Raw genomic sequence first — 17,876 nt, forward strand, 5'->3', positions numbered from 1 at the left:
CTTGCATTCTTAGTAAATACAAAAAAGTGTTTCTCTACCAGCAGAAGAAGAGGCAGAGCTAATAGCCTTTCTTGGTAAGGAGCTCTCAAGTCTAGGAGAGGCTATGAAGAAGGCCATTCTCATGTTCTCATAAGTGTGTCTAGTAGTGGTAGGGCCGAGGGAAAAGACGTTGCCAAAAATAGCACTGATTGAAAAACTCATTATATTACTTGCAAGCTGGACAATTAAAACTTGGCCTATGTTGCAAGGAATACTGCAGTCTTTCAAAAGCCTAGTTCCAATTCACATAGTGCTGTGTAATTATCTATAAAGCAAGGGTTCTAAAACTTGGGCTTCCAGATGTAAGATGATGGAAGAAATCTAGATACAGTTGGACTTCAGCTCCCAAAAGTCTCAACCCATATCATTGAGGGTCAGGGATTCTGGGAGTTATAGAAGATATTTATATCTGGCATAAAGGTAGCTCAAATGTTGCTGAAACGTCCTGAAAAGGTGGAGGAAGGGCATGTGTATGAACACCAGATGTGCTTCCTTAATCATCATTAAAACGTGGCTCCCTCTATCATCCCTGAATCGTTGCAAGGGGAGCGTTCATAGGAAATCCACTCCCACGAATGATTCAGGGATGCAAAGGAGGGAGCCACGTTTCTATGACGATTAAGGGAGCGCGACTGGCATTCAGACACGCGCCCTTCCTCCACCTTTTCAGGACGTTTCAGCAATGTTTGAGCCACCTTTATGCCAGGTGTGAAAATCTTCGTAGTCCAGCTGCATTGGGGACTCTCAATTTAGAACCACTACTGGAAAAAAACTTGTAAAAGAGGAAAAAGAACTTGTAAAACATCCTCAAAAAAGAAGACACAAAAAGACTTCAGCAGTCATGAAAGGGAATACCAGTGATTGCAGTAACTACAGGACTATAGCATTAATTTTCTACGCAAGCAAAATCAAAATCCTTCAATACAGACTCCAATAACATATGGAGGGAAAAATCCCAGAGGTGAGAGTGAGGTTCAGGAAAGGCAGAAGCACTAGGGACCACATTGTACACATACAATGGATAATGGAGCACACCAAGGAAATCCAAAAGAAATTCAGCATGTACTTTATAGACTATAGAAAAGCCTTTTACTGCATCAGTCATAAAAAACAATGAACGATCTCGAAGACATGGGAGTCCCACTACATTTCATAGTCCTGATGAGAAATACAGTATGTACCTAGATCAAGATGACAATGTTAGAATGGAATATGGAGAAACGGAATGGTTCCCAATTGGCAAAGGGGTCAGGCAAGGCTGCATATTATCACCCTACTTGTTCAACCTGTATGCAGAAAATATCATACAAATAGCAGGTTTAGACTTAGAAGAAAGAGGAATGAAGATGAAGGAACATCAGCAATCTAAGATATGCAGATGACACCAAGAGCAGTAATGAAAGAACTAGACAAGATCCTAAAGTAGAAAGATATACAGCTGAGCACTAAAGTTCAAATTGTCCAAGCCATTATATTCCCATCACTATGAGGATTATCACATGAGGACTTAACTGTGAGTGAATCGCCAGGGAAAGGTTAAGGAAGCATGTGTGTGTGTAACCCTGAAATGCTTCCCCTGCATGATGGAATCATCAGGCTCCCTCTAGGGGCAGTGGTTCCCAACCTGTGGGTCGGGACCCCTTTGGGGGTCGAATGACCCTTTCATGGGGGTGTAACGGACCCCTTCTTAAAGATGGCAGACGCTTGGGCTTTACTTATCCCACCGCTACCATCTATTATGCTGCCATTTATGTCACGGATGTCCAAACCACAAGCCTTCTTTTTTTTATGGCAAGCCCCTGGGACTTCTGTTATCCCACTGCTGCCACCCAATTATGTAACGGTTATCCTCTTTTTTTATGGCTGGCGGTAGGGTCTTTTCTTTATATAGTAGCGTGGAGCTGATATGTATGACTGACAAGCTTTTATGTAAACCAAAATATAAACTTTATTAAACAGAATGGTCATTTTATTCTTGAACTAAATGATATTATGTAACTTCTAGTTCAGGCACAGGTTACTTAGTTATATTTATTCTTCTTTTCCCCAGTTTCCCTTTCACTGTATTGGGACTTTTGCATCCCTTTTAGACAATTCTTTTTCCTATTTCCGGCCCCAAGGCTAACAATATCTCTTAAGATCTAATATAACCACAACCCCCTGTTAGAGTTTGGCTATTCTGAGCCTCTCTTCCCTAGACTCATCAACCTAATCCAGTCCCTCTCTGGACCTAGCAGTTCCCCTAACTAACACTATCCCGCAGGATATTCTACTCCAGACACTCTCTTTTCTAGAGCCCTGGCAGTATAATGGTAGGGAGCCTTTTCCCATTCAGACTCTACCCCTAACCTTCTTTCTCTAACCCCTGAAAACCCTTCTTCTCTGGGTTCCAGGTCCTAACTCCTCAACATTCCAACCCCCAACTGAACCTTCTACTGCCTGAGTCCCAACTGACTCCCCAACTGTCAGTTCGGAATTTTCAAACATTCCAGCCCACAGACGATTGGCTGGTCCTCAGCTGCCTTCTGATTGGTCAGCTGGGCGTGCTCTCCGTTACAGGGGGTCGCCTAAGACCATTGGAAAACATCTATTTAATTACAGTTATGAAGTAGCAATGAAAATAATTTCATGGGTTTGGGTCACCACAACATGAGGAACTGTATTAAAGGGTCGTGACATTAGGAAGGTTGGGAACCACTGCTCTAGGGTTACTGAATCGTTCAGGGAGAGTGATTTTCCTATCAACACTAATTTTCCATTGATAGGAAAATCACTCTCCCTGAACAATTCAGTAATGCTGTAGGGAGCCTGATGATTCCGTCACACTGGGGAAGCACACACACGCACTTCCCTAATCTTTTCATGGTGATTCACTCATGGTAAGTCCTCGTGTGATAATCCTCTTTGTACAGATGTGAGAACTGGACAGTGAAGAAAGCAGATAAAAAGAAAATCAACTCATTTGGGATGTGGTGCTAAAGTAGAGTACTGAGGATACCATGGACAGCCAAAAAGGCAAATGGGTGCTAGAAAATATAAAGCCTGAAAGACCTGTAGAAGCCAAGATAATCCTAGGCTGCATCAATGGGAGTGTAGTACCTACATCAATAGAGGTAATAGTGCCATTCTATTCTGCTTTGGCCAGACCTTAACTGGGATATTGTGTCCAGTTCTGGGTGCTACAGTTCTGGAGGGATACTGACAAGCTGGATCATGTCCAGGGGAATTATCAAAATAGTAAAAGGTTTGGAAACCATTTCCTATGAGGTGCAGCATGGTATGTTTACATATGTTTAGCCTTGGGATATGAAGCAGTGGCTGGATCAAAATTCAAAATGACCTGAATAGACTAACAAGATGAAATTCAACACAGAGAAATGTAAGGTACTGCACTTATGGTGGAAAAATGAAATGCACAGATATAGGATGGTGTACACCTGACTGAACAAGACTATGTGCGAAAGGGATCTGGGAGTCCAAGTAGACCACAAGCTGAACATGAGTCAAAGCAATTTTAGGCTGCATCAATAAAAGTATAGTGCCTAGATCAAGAGAAGTAATAGTTCCACTGTATTCTGCTTTGGTCAGATCCCACCTGGAATATTGTGTCCAGTTCTGGGCACCACAATGTCAAAAAGGACGTTGAGAAACTGGAGCGTGTCCAAAGGAGGGCGACTAAATGGTGAAGAGTCTGGAAACCATGTCCTATGAGGAATGACTTAGGGAGCTGGGGATGTTTAGCCGGGAGAAGAGAAGGTTAAGAGGTGATATGATAGCCCTGTTTAAATATTTGAAGGGATGTCATACTGAGGAGGGAACAAGCTTGTTTTCTACTGCTCCAGAGAACAGGACCTGGAATAATGGATGCAAGCTACAGGAAAAGAGATTCCAGCTCAACATTAGGAGGAACTTCCTGACAGTAAGGGCTGTCCGACAGTGGAACAAACTCCCTCAGAGAGTGGTGGAGTCTCCTTCTTTGGAAGTCTTTAAGCAGAGGCTGGATGGTCATCTGTCGGGGATACTTTGATTGAGAGTTCCTGCATGGCAGGGGGTTGGACTGGATGGCCCTTGTGGTCTTTTCCAGCTCTATGATTCTATGACCAAAATATAGGGAATGATATTCCTATGGTAAGAACTTTCTTGCAATAATAGCTGGTAGAGAGTGGAATGCTCTGCCTTGGAGTGGGGTGGTTTTTTTTTTTTAAACAGAGGCTGGATGACCATCTGTGTATTCCTGCATGGCAGGGGATTGGACTGGATGGTCCTTGTATTCTCTTCCGATTCTATGATTCTGTGATCAGAGGTTGTAAATTGTTGCTTTTGGGCCATGTTTTTTAAACTTTATACTTCCAGTGGACCCTTCCAGATTGACTTATCTGTAAAGGAATGTTGGAACAATGGAAGTTACCTTGTGCATGGTTTGTCCATTTGGCTTATTCTGAGCAGCAGCAGTTCTGTAGGGTCCTGGGCACAGGTCTTGATTGCTTCTTGTTTGCTATGAAATTCTGTTAATAGAGAGCTTTTACATTCAGAATATGCTTCCTTTCTGTGACAAGTTTAATTTCCATTTAATAAAGATTTTTCATCCCCTTTTGTAATGGGCTCGATCTTGTATCCTGCTCTTGAGTAGGAGAAGGGACCTCTGAATTCTATCAGCTGCCTCTATCTACTAATTTATTCCATGATCCAGTAACTTAGGGGCTATACGAACAGCCCTTCAGGTGGATTGGGGCTGCGGCAACCGCATGTCGTGGTCCCGATCTGGCCTTCCAAAGGTGCAAAAAGGAGCCACTAAAAGTGGCGTCTTTTTGTGCCCTCAAAAGGGCTCCATAGCCACAGCAGCGTGACTATATGGTGTTCCTCCAGCACTGCCTCATCTGAACACAGTGCTGGAGGTGCACCATGACACCGTGCACCGTCTGGAGTTGCACGTGGCATCAGGGCGCCCTGGAGGGGCAGAGTCAGGCATGTGTTATCAGGACGCTATGCCCTGACTCTGCCTCCAGGCCGGCCTTTCAGGCTGGTCTGCACAGGGCCTTAATGGGAAGTTACCGAGGGCTTTAATTTACACCTTTCTCCACCTCTAACTCTGCAGAGACTTCTTCCCATGAGAATCCTACACACACACACACACACACACACGAAGAGAGAGTGGAAAAGAAGAGATCTTTTAAGAAAAGCTTTTGTTCTAAATAACCCTAATGTAACTAACTTCTCTTCTACTCATGATGCCAATGGTGTTCTGAGTCTGCAGATGTTCATGGAAAGCTGGGAGTCTGGACCTCTTTATCTAGGCTACAACCAAGCTTCCCTGGGGCAAGCAGCACCTCCTCTACCTTTCCATCAGTCCCAAAATTCTCTCTTGCATGTTATGTTTTATAACCTTTCATTTTTGGAAGCATCGCAGAGCTTTCACACTTGTCACAAACTGATCATCCCCGTTAGACAATTGTCTTGATATCTCTGTTGCTCCTCTATGATGCTGATCCTAACAAATGTAACTTGAATCATATCATTTACACTTTGTTTACTGGTGGAGAGACCATATCCCTCAACTGTGTTGCTGAGATAATAGGAGAGCTCATTAGCACACCTTACCTGGAGAAGAAATGAGCAAAACTCACAAAAATCAGTTGAGAAAGCCAGGATTTTATTGCCACTGTAACTGGGCACAGCATGTACGCCCAAAAGCAAAGGCAGCAATAATGAACTTTCTAACTCAGGTCTTATTTCATGTTCAATACATTTTACGTTAACTTGCGTTTGAACTGTTTTTTCCCCTATGTCAGTTTCTACTTGTGTAAATTATTTTGTCATGAGCAGTATCACTAACTATGCTGCATTATGTAAACTGACCTGCCTCATACATGTTGAAAATATTGTAGATTAATTGTAGATTAGGGAAGGGAGTGAGAAGAAGAATAATAGATTTTTCATTCTGGGCTCTTCCATGTATAAAGAAGTGTGAGTTTTTGCAATTTAGCTCCTTGTGTTATGCCAGGTTTCCCCCATTGTTATCACTTCTGATTCACTTGTTCTATTCTGCTTTGGTGCTGTTCAAAACAATTTCTTGGTTCTACATTAGGGCTCTTCCAAAGGAATTTGAAAAACACACCCAATCACAAAAACCAGAACCAGGAAATGGTTTGCTGAGGTCATCCTATGGTTTGAACAGCAGATTTTTTCTTTTTAAGTTTTAATTTATTTTTAGACTAATATACTACAAAATGCCATTTCACTGATGCACTATAACACTATAGCTTTAAAAAAAGTAAAAAAGAAAAGAGGAGAGAACATATTGTTCTGATATGACTGAGAATTCAAAAGAAACCAGCTTAAGAGTGTGAATAAAATATTTCAGCTGCCACCAAGAATTGCCTAAAAATAGTCAGTGACAACAGAAATACTATTTGGACTTTTTAAATTATTAAAAAAATGGAGAATTGGAGTAACAAATACCACAACCTCTTTATACATTTTTTGCATTTAGTGTGCTTTGCTTTGTGATTGGTCACTGAAAAATATACATGAGCTTAATTTGTAAGTCTGATTCCTGATTTACATAACTCTAAGGAAGTCTGATTGTGTGTGTAGAAATGGGTTTATTGCAAAGAATAAGTGTTGCCTTATTCTGTTTGGAGCGTGGGAGAGGTAACATACAGAACTGTAGAGGGGAAGCCAAAAATTGCCTCTTTTCTTATTCTGCTTATGGCATTCTCCACTGGATCAGAAAACTTTTGTCAGCAAAGGAACAAGAATGCAAGCTATATGCAAACCCTATAAAAATTGCTGTAACTATTACACATTAGTATATGTTACAATATGTCTTATATCTAGGCTGCAAATGGAAGAGTTTACTGAACAGCGGGTTTTCCCTATCCCAGTTAGGCACTCTGTTTCCCGGCCTATCAGGTTGCCAAAAGAGATTTTTATTTTTGCACCTGCTCTGTCTTGGTGGAATACTGTTGTTGCGCCTGCACGCACCCATACACACACCTGTAAAAATATGTGGTTGAATTCTAATGTATTCTTGTGTAATTTATATTTTATTGTAGAATCTAAACACAAAGAAACACTTCTCCATCTCACAATGGGATTGGGCTTGGTTAAATTATCCCAGTTCCTGTACTTCCAGCCAGGTGGGGCAGTTGCAGTCATATTACCTAATGAAGATGGATTGACACCACTGGACCTGGCATTACAGAATGGACATTTAAGACTCGTTGAAATTTTCTCCAAGTAAGTGCATGAAACTTGAATGTTGAGATACAATTTCACAAGCTTCTTTGATTTGGATAGCTCTGTCAGTTTCTCCAGATTATCCCATCATAGGTGTCTAAAGTAAAATTACCACATAGAAGCACTTTTACTTCATTATCCTAAAAAAAGCATACTCTCATGATTTGCTTACAGCTTATTATAATTGTAAATACATATTTAGACTAATTTGGAGTTTATTATTTAAGTGTGGAAGCTCTCCTTCTCCAAGGTCTCAGGATAGATCGCAATAGTATGCAAGTATAAACACAGAGATAGGGGGCAACAGTTATGCTTAGTCTACAACAGACAAGAAGATATGCCACTAAATATGGTGCATCACATGAGCAACTGGTGAGAGAAATTAAAAATTGAGCATAGCCCCAAAACAAAATTGTTTAGTTTCATGCTTTTTTTTTACAGAAAATCTACCATTTTTATGGGTAACTGAACTCTAAGATGTGGGGCTATGTTTAGGATTTTGTAAGCATTGCATCTTTGTAAGCATCTGATTAAATAGATAAAAGTTCACAAAACAACAAAAATTGTAATAAATTAATTTTTCTTTAAAGTGCTATAGATCTTTTGCGTATTTTGCTGTGACAGACTAGCACTGTTTTTATCATCTTGTCTTGCTTGGCTGTTTCTTCCTCTGCAGTAATCACACTCTATTGACAACTCAGTTATTAGCCACCTTTTCCTCTCTTCTTACCTGGTGTGCTTTCTTGCCAGATCTTAACTGTTTACAGAAAGCATTGCAACAGAATAGCCTTGAAGGCACTCAGGGGTTTGTCTCCTGCTGAGTATCTGATATTCATGTAGTATATACTTATTAGGCTTGTCACCTATATGCCTTTGTCCTTAATTGCTAAGTCAGGGACACAGTCTGGAAAGAAAGGAGGAAAAGTGAAAAAAGAAGATAATTTAAGTTGGTTCTCCCCATTTTGTCTGCATCACTCTAGCTTTGCATAACATGCAGTTTTTCTAAAAAATCTGTTCAGGCTCTTATTTGCATGAGAAAATGACTCAGCTCTGTTATCACACGTATTGTTATGAATGTATCACTTCTTTGGAACATTCAAACAATGCAGCACTTCCTTGAGACTGTCTGTTTTCTGCATCTGTATGCTAATAAATCTTTTGGTTTATGTTTATTGCTGTATAAGCTCCTGATTAAATTGGCTACATTGGAAAAACAAACAATAGTGAAAAAACATAAGTAAATCAGTCTTGAAGATGCCATAAGAATCTTTTCTCCTTTTTATACTGAAACCAAAGCATGCCTATTTCTTTGAAAACTGCCATTAGGGCAAACCCCTATTCTTCTTCTTATTTTATTCTGGAAGAATTTTCCACATTACTAGGCAAAAATAGTCTGGAAAAAAAGTTTATCTTGGATTTTCCATGCTATTTTGGCCTGAGATCTTTGCAGTGGGTCGTATAAAGTTTAAAATGATGGATCTCAGAGGGAGTCGAAGATTTGTGTGTATTTCCATTTTATGGTTCCTATACTCTGCAGTCTTAGTTTAATGACGCAAGTATGTTATTTCAGAAGGCAAGTTATTCATCCGTTTGAGATTTCTACAGTGGAGCTTAGTGAGAATGCTGTCTTACAATTTGCTCATTCAACAAGAACTCTTTCACTGACACTTAATCGTATGGCAGACCATTTGTTAGAATCTGACATTCAGCTCTTCAGGAAATACTTCTGGGATACTGATTTTCCACACAAGGTAAGTGCCAAGTTACAATATAGAGACGTGCTTTTTTCTTTTTCTTGCAAACATTTTAAAATTAAATTTTAACTTTAGGAAAAGAACAATCAGGGCAATATACATATAACAAACAAGAATAAACTTGGTAATTCCTACCAACAACAATAACACAACAAAGTAAACTGTGGATGCTACATTTCAAAGACAGAAAAGAAGAGAGGATAGAGATACTAAATATCTTCTTTAGTTGCCTTAGAACATGATATTATTATGAATCCTCATGTATGATATCTTCCCAGAAACCCGAGTGGTGAATCAGTGTATTCAGACATCAAGTGCTGTTGCCAGCATAGTCTAGGAAGGGAACCAGTTCTCTTCATTTTTCAGAGCCTTCAACATGGCAGTCAGTTTTTCTATTAACAGCGATGCCACCATATTGTAAACATTATTAACATTTTTTTATTTGATATGAGTCCAAGGGCCATTTTCTAGCCCCAGAATCAGGAGTTTCCAGTAACCCCTCCAGCTGAAATAGGAAATAATTAGAAAGTTAAGACAAAATAACAGAAACAGCAGAACCATTTCTGGTTAAAAGCCCTCTATGGGCTTTTAAGCAAAGTGGGCTCCACAGTTAGTTTTAGAAGAGAAATCCTTACCTATAGAGATATGGTTCACTTGTTTTTTGGATTTAAAAAGTGAATATTTTTGGGAGGGGATTTCTTCTGAGGGAGAGGCTCTAATATCACAAAAATAGATTGGACTGGGCTGCGTGACCCCCTCCCAAGCTTTTTTTATTTGTCTATTGTCTTTCTTATCACAACTAGTTCATCCCTCAGAAAGATATAGAATACTTAATATTTTGTTGTTGTTGTTAGCTGCCCTTGAATGAACCCTGACTGATGGTGACCCTGTGTACATGACATCTCCAAGCCCCCCAATCCTCCTCTGCTCTGCTCAGGTCTTGTAGATTTAGAACTGTGACCTCCCTGATTGAGTCCATCCATCTAGTTGGCAGTCTTCTTCTCTTTCTGCTATACTCTACCTTTCTTAGCATTATTGTCTTTTCCAGTGATTTATGCCTTTTCAATATGTGAAAATATGAGAGCCTCAGTTTCATCATCTTGGTTTCTAGGGAGAATTGATATATTCAAGGACCCATTGATTTGTCTTTTTGGCTCTCCATGGTATTCTCAGCACTCTTCTGCAGCACCACATCTCAAAAGAGTTTTCTTTTTTCTGTTTTCTTAACTGTCCAGCTCTCACATCTGTGCATAGTGATGGGGAATACAATGGACTGGATAATTCTAACTTTAGTGCTCAGTTTTATATCTTAACTCTTTGTCTAGTTCTTTCATCACTGCCCTTCTCATTCTTAGCCTTTTAAAAATTTTTTGACTGCACTCTCCGTTCTGATCAATGTTTGATCCAAGATACAGGAACTCTTTATTTCAATTTCCTCATTCTCAGGGTTCAGTTTATGTAGATCCTCCATGCTCATGATTTTTGCTTTCTTTATGTTCAGCAGCAAGCCTGCCTTTACACTTTCTTCTTTGACCTTCATTAGTAATTGTTCCAAGTTCGTGTTGTTTTCTACTAATTGAATGGTATCATCCACATATCTTAGATTGTTACTGTTCCTTCCTCCTATCTTTACTTCTTGTTCTGAAACCTGTTCTTTATATAATATTTTCTGTATGCAAGTTGAACAAATAGGATGATAATATGCAGCCTTGCTTGACCTTCTTGCCAATTGGGAGCCATTCTGTTTCTCCATAATCTGTTCTAACAGTTGCCTCTTGTCCTAAGTACAGATTTCTCATCAGGACTAGCAGATGCATTGGCACTCCCATGTCTTTAAGAGTGTTCCATAGCTTTTTGTGATCTATGCAGTCAAAGGTTTGCTATAGTCTATAAAGCACATGCTGATTTTCTTTTGGAATTCCTTGGTATACTCCATTAGCCATTGTATGTTTGCTGTGTGATCTCTAGTGCCTCTGCCTTTCTACAATATATTGATCACCATAAGAACAGTATAAGAGCATTCATGTTTTTTCACTTAGTAGCCTTATAACAATCTCAGAAACAACACCAAAGGTGATATTCTGTCTGTTTCTATAGAGCTGTGGCTATTTTATATAGGCTGAATTTCCCATATCCAAAATGCTTGGGGCCATAAGTGTTTCGGATTTTGGATGTTTTCGCATTTTGGAATAGTTGCATGTACTACATAATGAATATCTTGGAGATGGGATCAAAGTCTGAATATGAATGTTTTGTATTCACCTTATACACATAGCCCAAAGATACTTTTATGCACAATATTTTAAATTTGTGTACATAGAACCATTAGAATACTAAGGTGTTACTATCTTAGTCATAATTTTGGATTTTGGAGTTCTTCGAAATTTGAATAAGGGAGGCTCAAACTATAGTATATTCATGGTGTACAATAGCTGGTGCCATTTTTTTAACTTGTCTTGAGATACATAAGAAATGAGCAGGTAAGGAAATGGTTATGCCTTTCAGTAATACACCTGGAAAATTTTCCTCTTCCTGGTTCAGTTGTGTAGTTGAGAAGTGGTCAGTATGAAATCATGTCTATGTAGAATAAGTACTCTTTGTATTTTCTTATTCTGTGTAGAATAAGTACTCCTTGCATTTTCATATGCAAAATAAGCACTCTTTCCATTTTCATATTTATTTATATATATAAACAAATTGTACAATAGATGCATATGTTTTTAGAGTCTCAGCATCTCTTCAAGAAAGCAGTTTTCATGCAGGGGTTCTGCATTATCTCTATGCTTAAAGTGAGGTATTTGGTCATTGAGAAATGGGGTGTAGGACGAGAGAGGCATTTTCCAGCAGGATTGTTGTCATATTCTTATGAAGCTGTTGTGTGTTTTGGGAACAGAGTAGAAAGTGTTTGTGCAAATGTCATGTATGCACCTATGATGCACCTCCACTGGTATCACTTAACATTTTTCAATTTCTTATATTTTCCGTGCTTCTTCTAGATGCCAAGGTGTTGTCCAATCCCTGATCCCCTCTCCTTCTGCTTGTTGCCATTACTGCTTCTTTGGTGCCATAGTGACAAGGAATGTCAAAAATTAACAACTGTACTTTGTATCTAGAGGAATTTAAAAAAAGGAAATAATAGGAAAAATTGCTTGCAACGTGGCACACAGTGGGAAAATATACATGTACTAGAAGGAATGTATATGCAAATGTATACTAATTGTTATGTGGACGTTTTCAAAACAATCAGAAATAGGTGCAGATATATGATGAAATAAAGACTTAAAGACAGGGAATGAAACAAACCAATTTGGAGAGATTTATCCATTTCTAGCTGAACATGCTGAATATTTTGCTGTAATGAAAAGTTGATGACTTTGTAGGCAAAATAAAACAAAGCACTCTTCTTACTTCTGTAGCTTAAGCAAACTCTTTGTGCAGCTTGAATATTTTAAGAAAGAAGAGTTGGACTCTGCTTGACCTACCAACATGGCTTCTGCAGTCTAGTTCAAGAGAATTAGTAGGAAATATCTGAAGGAGTTCATAGTACATAGAGTAAACAGGATGTCCTGTGCAGACAGCTGCCGAGTTTGTTCAGTATTTGGAAGAGATGCTTTAAATAGATGTTCCTGTGACTGTAAAAGGCTAGAGTTGTGGCTAAAGATTAAACTAGCTCACGTGGAAAAGGTGCTAAGAACTGAGGAGTCTCAAATGTAGAATTAATTATCCCTATGGTGATTCAGTCCATGACTGTGAAAATGTTTTTATGTTGGGATTGGCAAGGAATGCACAGTAGCACTATATGGTCAGTCAAGGAGGCCACCAAAGAGATTTAGGGGAAGAATGCATGTGGAAGACACATTTGGAGACGGAAATCATCTGTAGGACTTTTTATATCAGTGTTAGATGCCACCAAGCCAATAGTTTTGTGTATTAAACAAATAGTATGTACATCAAACCACCAGAAAGCAAAGGTTTCACTATCTCAGTCACTCATGAAAAATGTTTTGGTTTTTGGAATATCTCAGATTTCAGAATTCTAGATAAGGAAGATTCAGCCTATATTGTTTTACCTGAATTGTCTTTGCAAGTGTTATGATCATGAACATCCCTTTCCACCATAAGATGCAGGCTTGATAATACATGTAGAGATACAGTTGAACCATGCCAATTCAACCACCCCATCATTAATTAAAAAAATAAACAAAATCAAAGTGAACAATAATGAACTCAGTAAATAAAAATACATACCATATAATCTGGAAAAAAAACCCAGAATACAAAAGTGTTTATTCACAATACAGAAATCACTGCGCAGTCATAACCTAGATTGAAGACTACAGATAAAGTCCAGAACAGTCAGGTCTTAATATCCACATACCTGGGGAAACTGTATTTACCTATTGCCAGAAAGTTGGCATTGTCGGCACCTGAACAATGAGTGTTCTACAATTATGGGATTACCATAGGGGAGGAACTTTACTGAATTCTCAATAACCTTTGCAGGCTTCTTTTGGTGGGGACACATAGAGAAGGGACTTTGATGCCAGCCTCAGGTTCCAGATGAATTTTTTGGTGGTCAGCAGGTTCTTGAGATACTGGAGTCCTGAACCTTATATGATTTTATCTTAAAATTATCATTTTGAGTACTGGATTTATAATTTGTATAGTATATGAGCCATGCAATAATACAGCAGGGTAATTATTTTTCTTTATTTTTATTTGAAAGAATCTTAGTCCAATACAAGATGGGACACTTGGAGAAGTGCAGTTGACTTGCAGCTCTACAACTTCTGCAGCAGAAGGTAAAGGACTTCACTTATCATTGTGGCTTTATCCACAAACCCATTGTGAAATGTGTGCATGTGCAAAATACATAGAACTAACTGTAATTTTATGTGCAGTCTGGTATGCCAACATTTCTCAACCAAATGTTAAGATAAGCTGAGTAGCCTACAGTGAGGCTATAAGTTTTGTTTTTTTAAAAAAAATTTTTATTATTTTAAGTATCGTCTTTTAGTCTAGCCTGACCTGCCTGCAGTATTGCAATGTGTGTGGCTTTGGCTATGAGGGTTCTGGGGATGAGATGAGCATTGTGAAGCATTTAAATTACTGAGTTTAAGCGAAAGCAATTATAAAATAACTTGTTAAAATAACTTCCATAGAAAATTAATATATCTGAAGCTGTTTGGTATTGACTGTCTTATGGGATTACTGTACTTCTGCACAGTACTAACAAAAATTAGCTAAAGTACCACTGCCACTGACTGTCCCTGAGAGATGTTCTGTTGGTGTTATTACACCTCAGACATTTAGTCTGGCTCTTCAGCAAAAACCTGTCTGACATGGAAAAGTTTACCAACAACAATGTTGTTATCAACAAAGACTCTTGCCTAAAAGGAGTATGCAGTCCCATCACCAGGAAAGGTAGTGCCTTGGTAGGAAACAATATTTTCATATGCCATAGTATTTCCACATATATGGATGTGAAAGTTGGACAGTGAAAAAAACTGCCAGGAAGAGAACTCATTTGAAATGTGGTGGTGGAGGAGAGTTCTACAGAGAACATGTTCTGCTAAAATAACCAATAAATGAGTCTGAGAGCAAACCATTCCAGAGTTCTCCCTAGAAGCCAAAATGATATTATCATACTTTGGATACATCATGTGACAACATGACTCATTGGAAAAGATGATAGTGCTTGGAAAAGTGAGAGGCAGTAGGAGAAGAGGGAGACCACATTAGTTCAATCAAAGAAGCCATGTAGTGATTCCCATATTCTGGTCCTTTGTGTTTTGGACTTCAACTCCCAGAAGCCTGATAGCTTGGCCAATGGTTAGGGATTCTGGGAGCCAAAGTCTAAAAACACCTGGAAGGCCAGAGTTGGGAATCACTCAGAGTCTGCCAGACCTGAATGAGGCTGTTGATGACAGGGTAGCTTGGAGGCTTCTCATTCATGGGGGCACTATAAATCAAAGCTGACTTGATGGCAATTAACAACAACTAGGTGTTGAAGTATCCAGTCCTGCTGCCATGAAAAGAACATTTGATGGGGTTTTGACACAGGGCCATCTAGGAATCACCTCCAAGTTCTGGAACTCCCTCTTAAGGAAAGCTTAACTGAGTCTTTTTTTCTGTTATTATTTTGTTGGCAGGCAAATTTAAATTAAAAAAAATTCTGACAGGCCTTTTATATTTAAGTTAGGTTGGTGTTGAAGGACTTTAAACTGGTTAGGGCTGTTGCTTCTTTGCCGGTGTGTTTTAATGGGGTTTTATTTTGTTTTTATATTATAAATGCATTTGTTGTATTTGAATGTTATTATTGTTAGTTGCTTTAAGTGCCATTTTTGTGTCAGACTGGCAGAGTAGCAATTCAGTGAATAAGCATGTAAGTAAGTAAATAATACTTTTAAACAGTCCTGGTAGAGGTGACCCACACAGGGCTTAATGGTATAGAAGTAACGTTGGGACTGTTTCACTGTTCCCTTCATGAACCCTTGTCTGTTGGGTTGTGGTAACAGTGGTGTACACTAAAGGTAAGGCAGGGACATGGTTTGCATCATGAAAACCTAGGGCACATTCAGTAATGGCTGTTGGGTCCTATTTCAGTGTATGGCAATTTGCTTCATTTTCTACTCTGAATGTAGTGCTGAACCTAATTTGGGGATAAGCTTTCTGCACCATGGATAGCTTTATTAAAGTTTGGGTTAGAACTTTGAGCAGATGCACTGCCCTCACTGATTTGAAAATCACTACTTTTCAATGGACAAATTGTCCAGTTGTCTACCCTTGCAGCCTTGGGTCCTCATACAAACAGTAAGTCTTATGCTCCTTTGTGGGACTACAGCATCCAGAATTACCAAGCTCTGGATATGTCCTGCCCTGTCTTTCACCTGAAGATTTCATTAGGTCTTTGTGTACCATTGTGATTTGTACCAGTCTCTGCATGGTGCAAATCAATGCAGTCCTACACAGAAGTCTTGAATAAACTATGAAGGGGAAGTTAGAATTTAATTATTTGTCCCCACAGTAATCTATCACAAATTCTTCTAAAATGCCAGAAGAGGGCAGAATTACACAGAAATTATTTCAGTGTCTCTCAGAATACTGAAGTTTTTGTATTTCTCAGTTTGATCAGAATCAGTCGTCTCAAAAGCAGGGATACAAAATCATTGCAACCTCAAACCTTAAATATGGCCTGATGAGTGTCCTGACATATTCTGTCAGCATAAACAGGTAATTTTAGAGGGCCTGTGACTCAGTTTTCCACCCTACAAGTCACTTTGTAGGCCTCTGAACCTGTAAATAAGAAAAAATGTCTACACTAAGGAAGAAAAAAAATGAAGTGCACAGATATAGAATGGGGGACATCTGGCTTGACAACAGTACATGTGAAAGGATTCTAGGAGTCCTAGTAGATCATAAATTGAACATGTGCCAACAGTGTAATGCAGCAGCTAAAAAGCCAATGAGTTTCTAGGCTGCATCAATAGAAGTATAATGTCCAGATTAAGGGAAGTAATAGTACCACTCAATTCTGGTTCGGTGAGGCCTCACCTGAAATATTGCGTCCCATTTGGGGCACCACAATTCAAAAAGGATATTGACAAGCTGGAGAGTGTCCAGATTAGGGTGACAAAATGGTGAAGTGTCTGGAAACCATGCCTTATGAGAAGAGACTTAGGGAACTGAGTATGTTTAGCCTGGAGAAGAGAAGGTTAAGAGGTGAGATGATAGCCCTGTTTAAGTATTTGAAGGGGTGTCATATTGAGAATGGGGCAAGCTTGTTTTATGCTTCTCCAGAGAATAGGACCTGAAACAATGGATTCAAAAACTAGAGGAAAGGAGATTTTACCTCAGCATTAGGTACAACTTTGTGACAGTAAAAGCTGTTCAACAGTGGAATATGCTGCCTTAGTGTGTAGTGGAATCTCCTTCTTTAGAAGTCTTTAAACAGAGGCTGGATGGCCATCTGTCTGGGATACTTTGATTGTGCATGAGAGGTGGTTGCACTTGATGGCCCTTGAGATTTCTTCCAATTCTGTGATTCTATGAAAACAGTCCTATGACAAAGGGGTTCTTAAGGGACAAGTTTACTTTAGTATTCAATATTCTGGAAAAAATACAAGGAAATATACAGAGGAACCTATGATACCATGCTACAGACATTACTTTATTGGACTACAATAAAGTCCTCCAGTTAGCATGAACATTGGTCATGAGGGTTCTGGGAGATGTAGGTCAAAAAGCAGTGATATACACTCAAGTCAATTTGCTTGGACTCAAGCTGGGCTCAAGTTGCTTCAGTGACTCTAGTTGGACTCAACTCAGCAATAATTTACTTAACTCAGCTTGGCTTGTGACTTGTATATTTACTGGCAACATTCACTTTGAGCAATAGGCAAAACTCGCCTCCGGAGTGTGGGACTCATTTCTTGGAGGGGATCAGTAAATGCATTAGACAATGGGCCTGAGGTGGAAAGATCTTTCTAAAGCTTTTGAATTCTCCTGATGTGTAGCAGGGACAGGCTGCCAAGCAGAACTCAACCCCTCCCTCAAACCCATTGCTTAACATGTTTGCTGTTCTCCTCTGAGAAATGTGTCTCACCATTTTTTATTCTGTTAAAAGTTGTCTCCCAGACTTGAAACTCAACTTGAAACTTGACTTGAAAATATCTTGCAAGTACTTGAGACTCAACTTGAGACTTGAATGTAGAAACTTGAGATTTAGAGTAAAAGACTTGAATACATCACTGCCAAAAAGTAACTTTTCCAAGCTCTCCTTCCTTTGTTGTGTGCCTTCAGGTCATTTCTGACTTATGGTAACCCTATAGTGAACCTATCATG

The 17,876-nt window shown here is 39.1% G+C and overlaps 1 protein-coding gene and 1 pseudogene across 8 annotated transcripts in view; one reads left to right on the forward strand and one right to left on the reverse strand.

Annotated features, from left to right (window-relative positions):
* Positions 1–17,876, reverse strand: part of LOC121920665 — a 1,182,487-nt pseudogene that overhangs the window by 347,942 nt on the left and 816,669 nt on the right.
* The window catches only part of ARHGEF28 (Rho guanine nucleotide exchange factor 28), a 257,884-nt gene that overhangs the window by 112,343 nt on the left and 127,665 nt on the right, over positions 1–17,876 (forward strand). For all 8 annotated transcript variants that reach the window (XM_042448458.1, XM_042448457.1, XM_042448461.1 and 5 more), the window contains 3 exons: positions 7,095–7,278; positions 8,849–9,029; positions 13,759–13,834. In XM_042448458.1, the coding sequence (XP_042304392.1) occupies positions 7,095–7,278; positions 8,849–9,029; positions 13,759–13,834 (441 nt within the window). The remainder of the gene's footprint in view (positions 1–7,094; positions 7,279–8,848; positions 9,030–13,758; positions 13,835–17,876) is intronic.

The sequence above is a fragment of the Sceloporus undulatus genome, chromosome 2 (genome assembly GCF_019175285.1).
Source record: "Sceloporus undulatus isolate JIND9_A2432 ecotype Alabama chromosome 2, SceUnd_v1.1, whole genome shotgun sequence".
Classification (NCBI taxonomy): Eukaryota; Metazoa; Chordata; class Lepidosauria; order Squamata; family Phrynosomatidae; genus Sceloporus; species Sceloporus undulatus.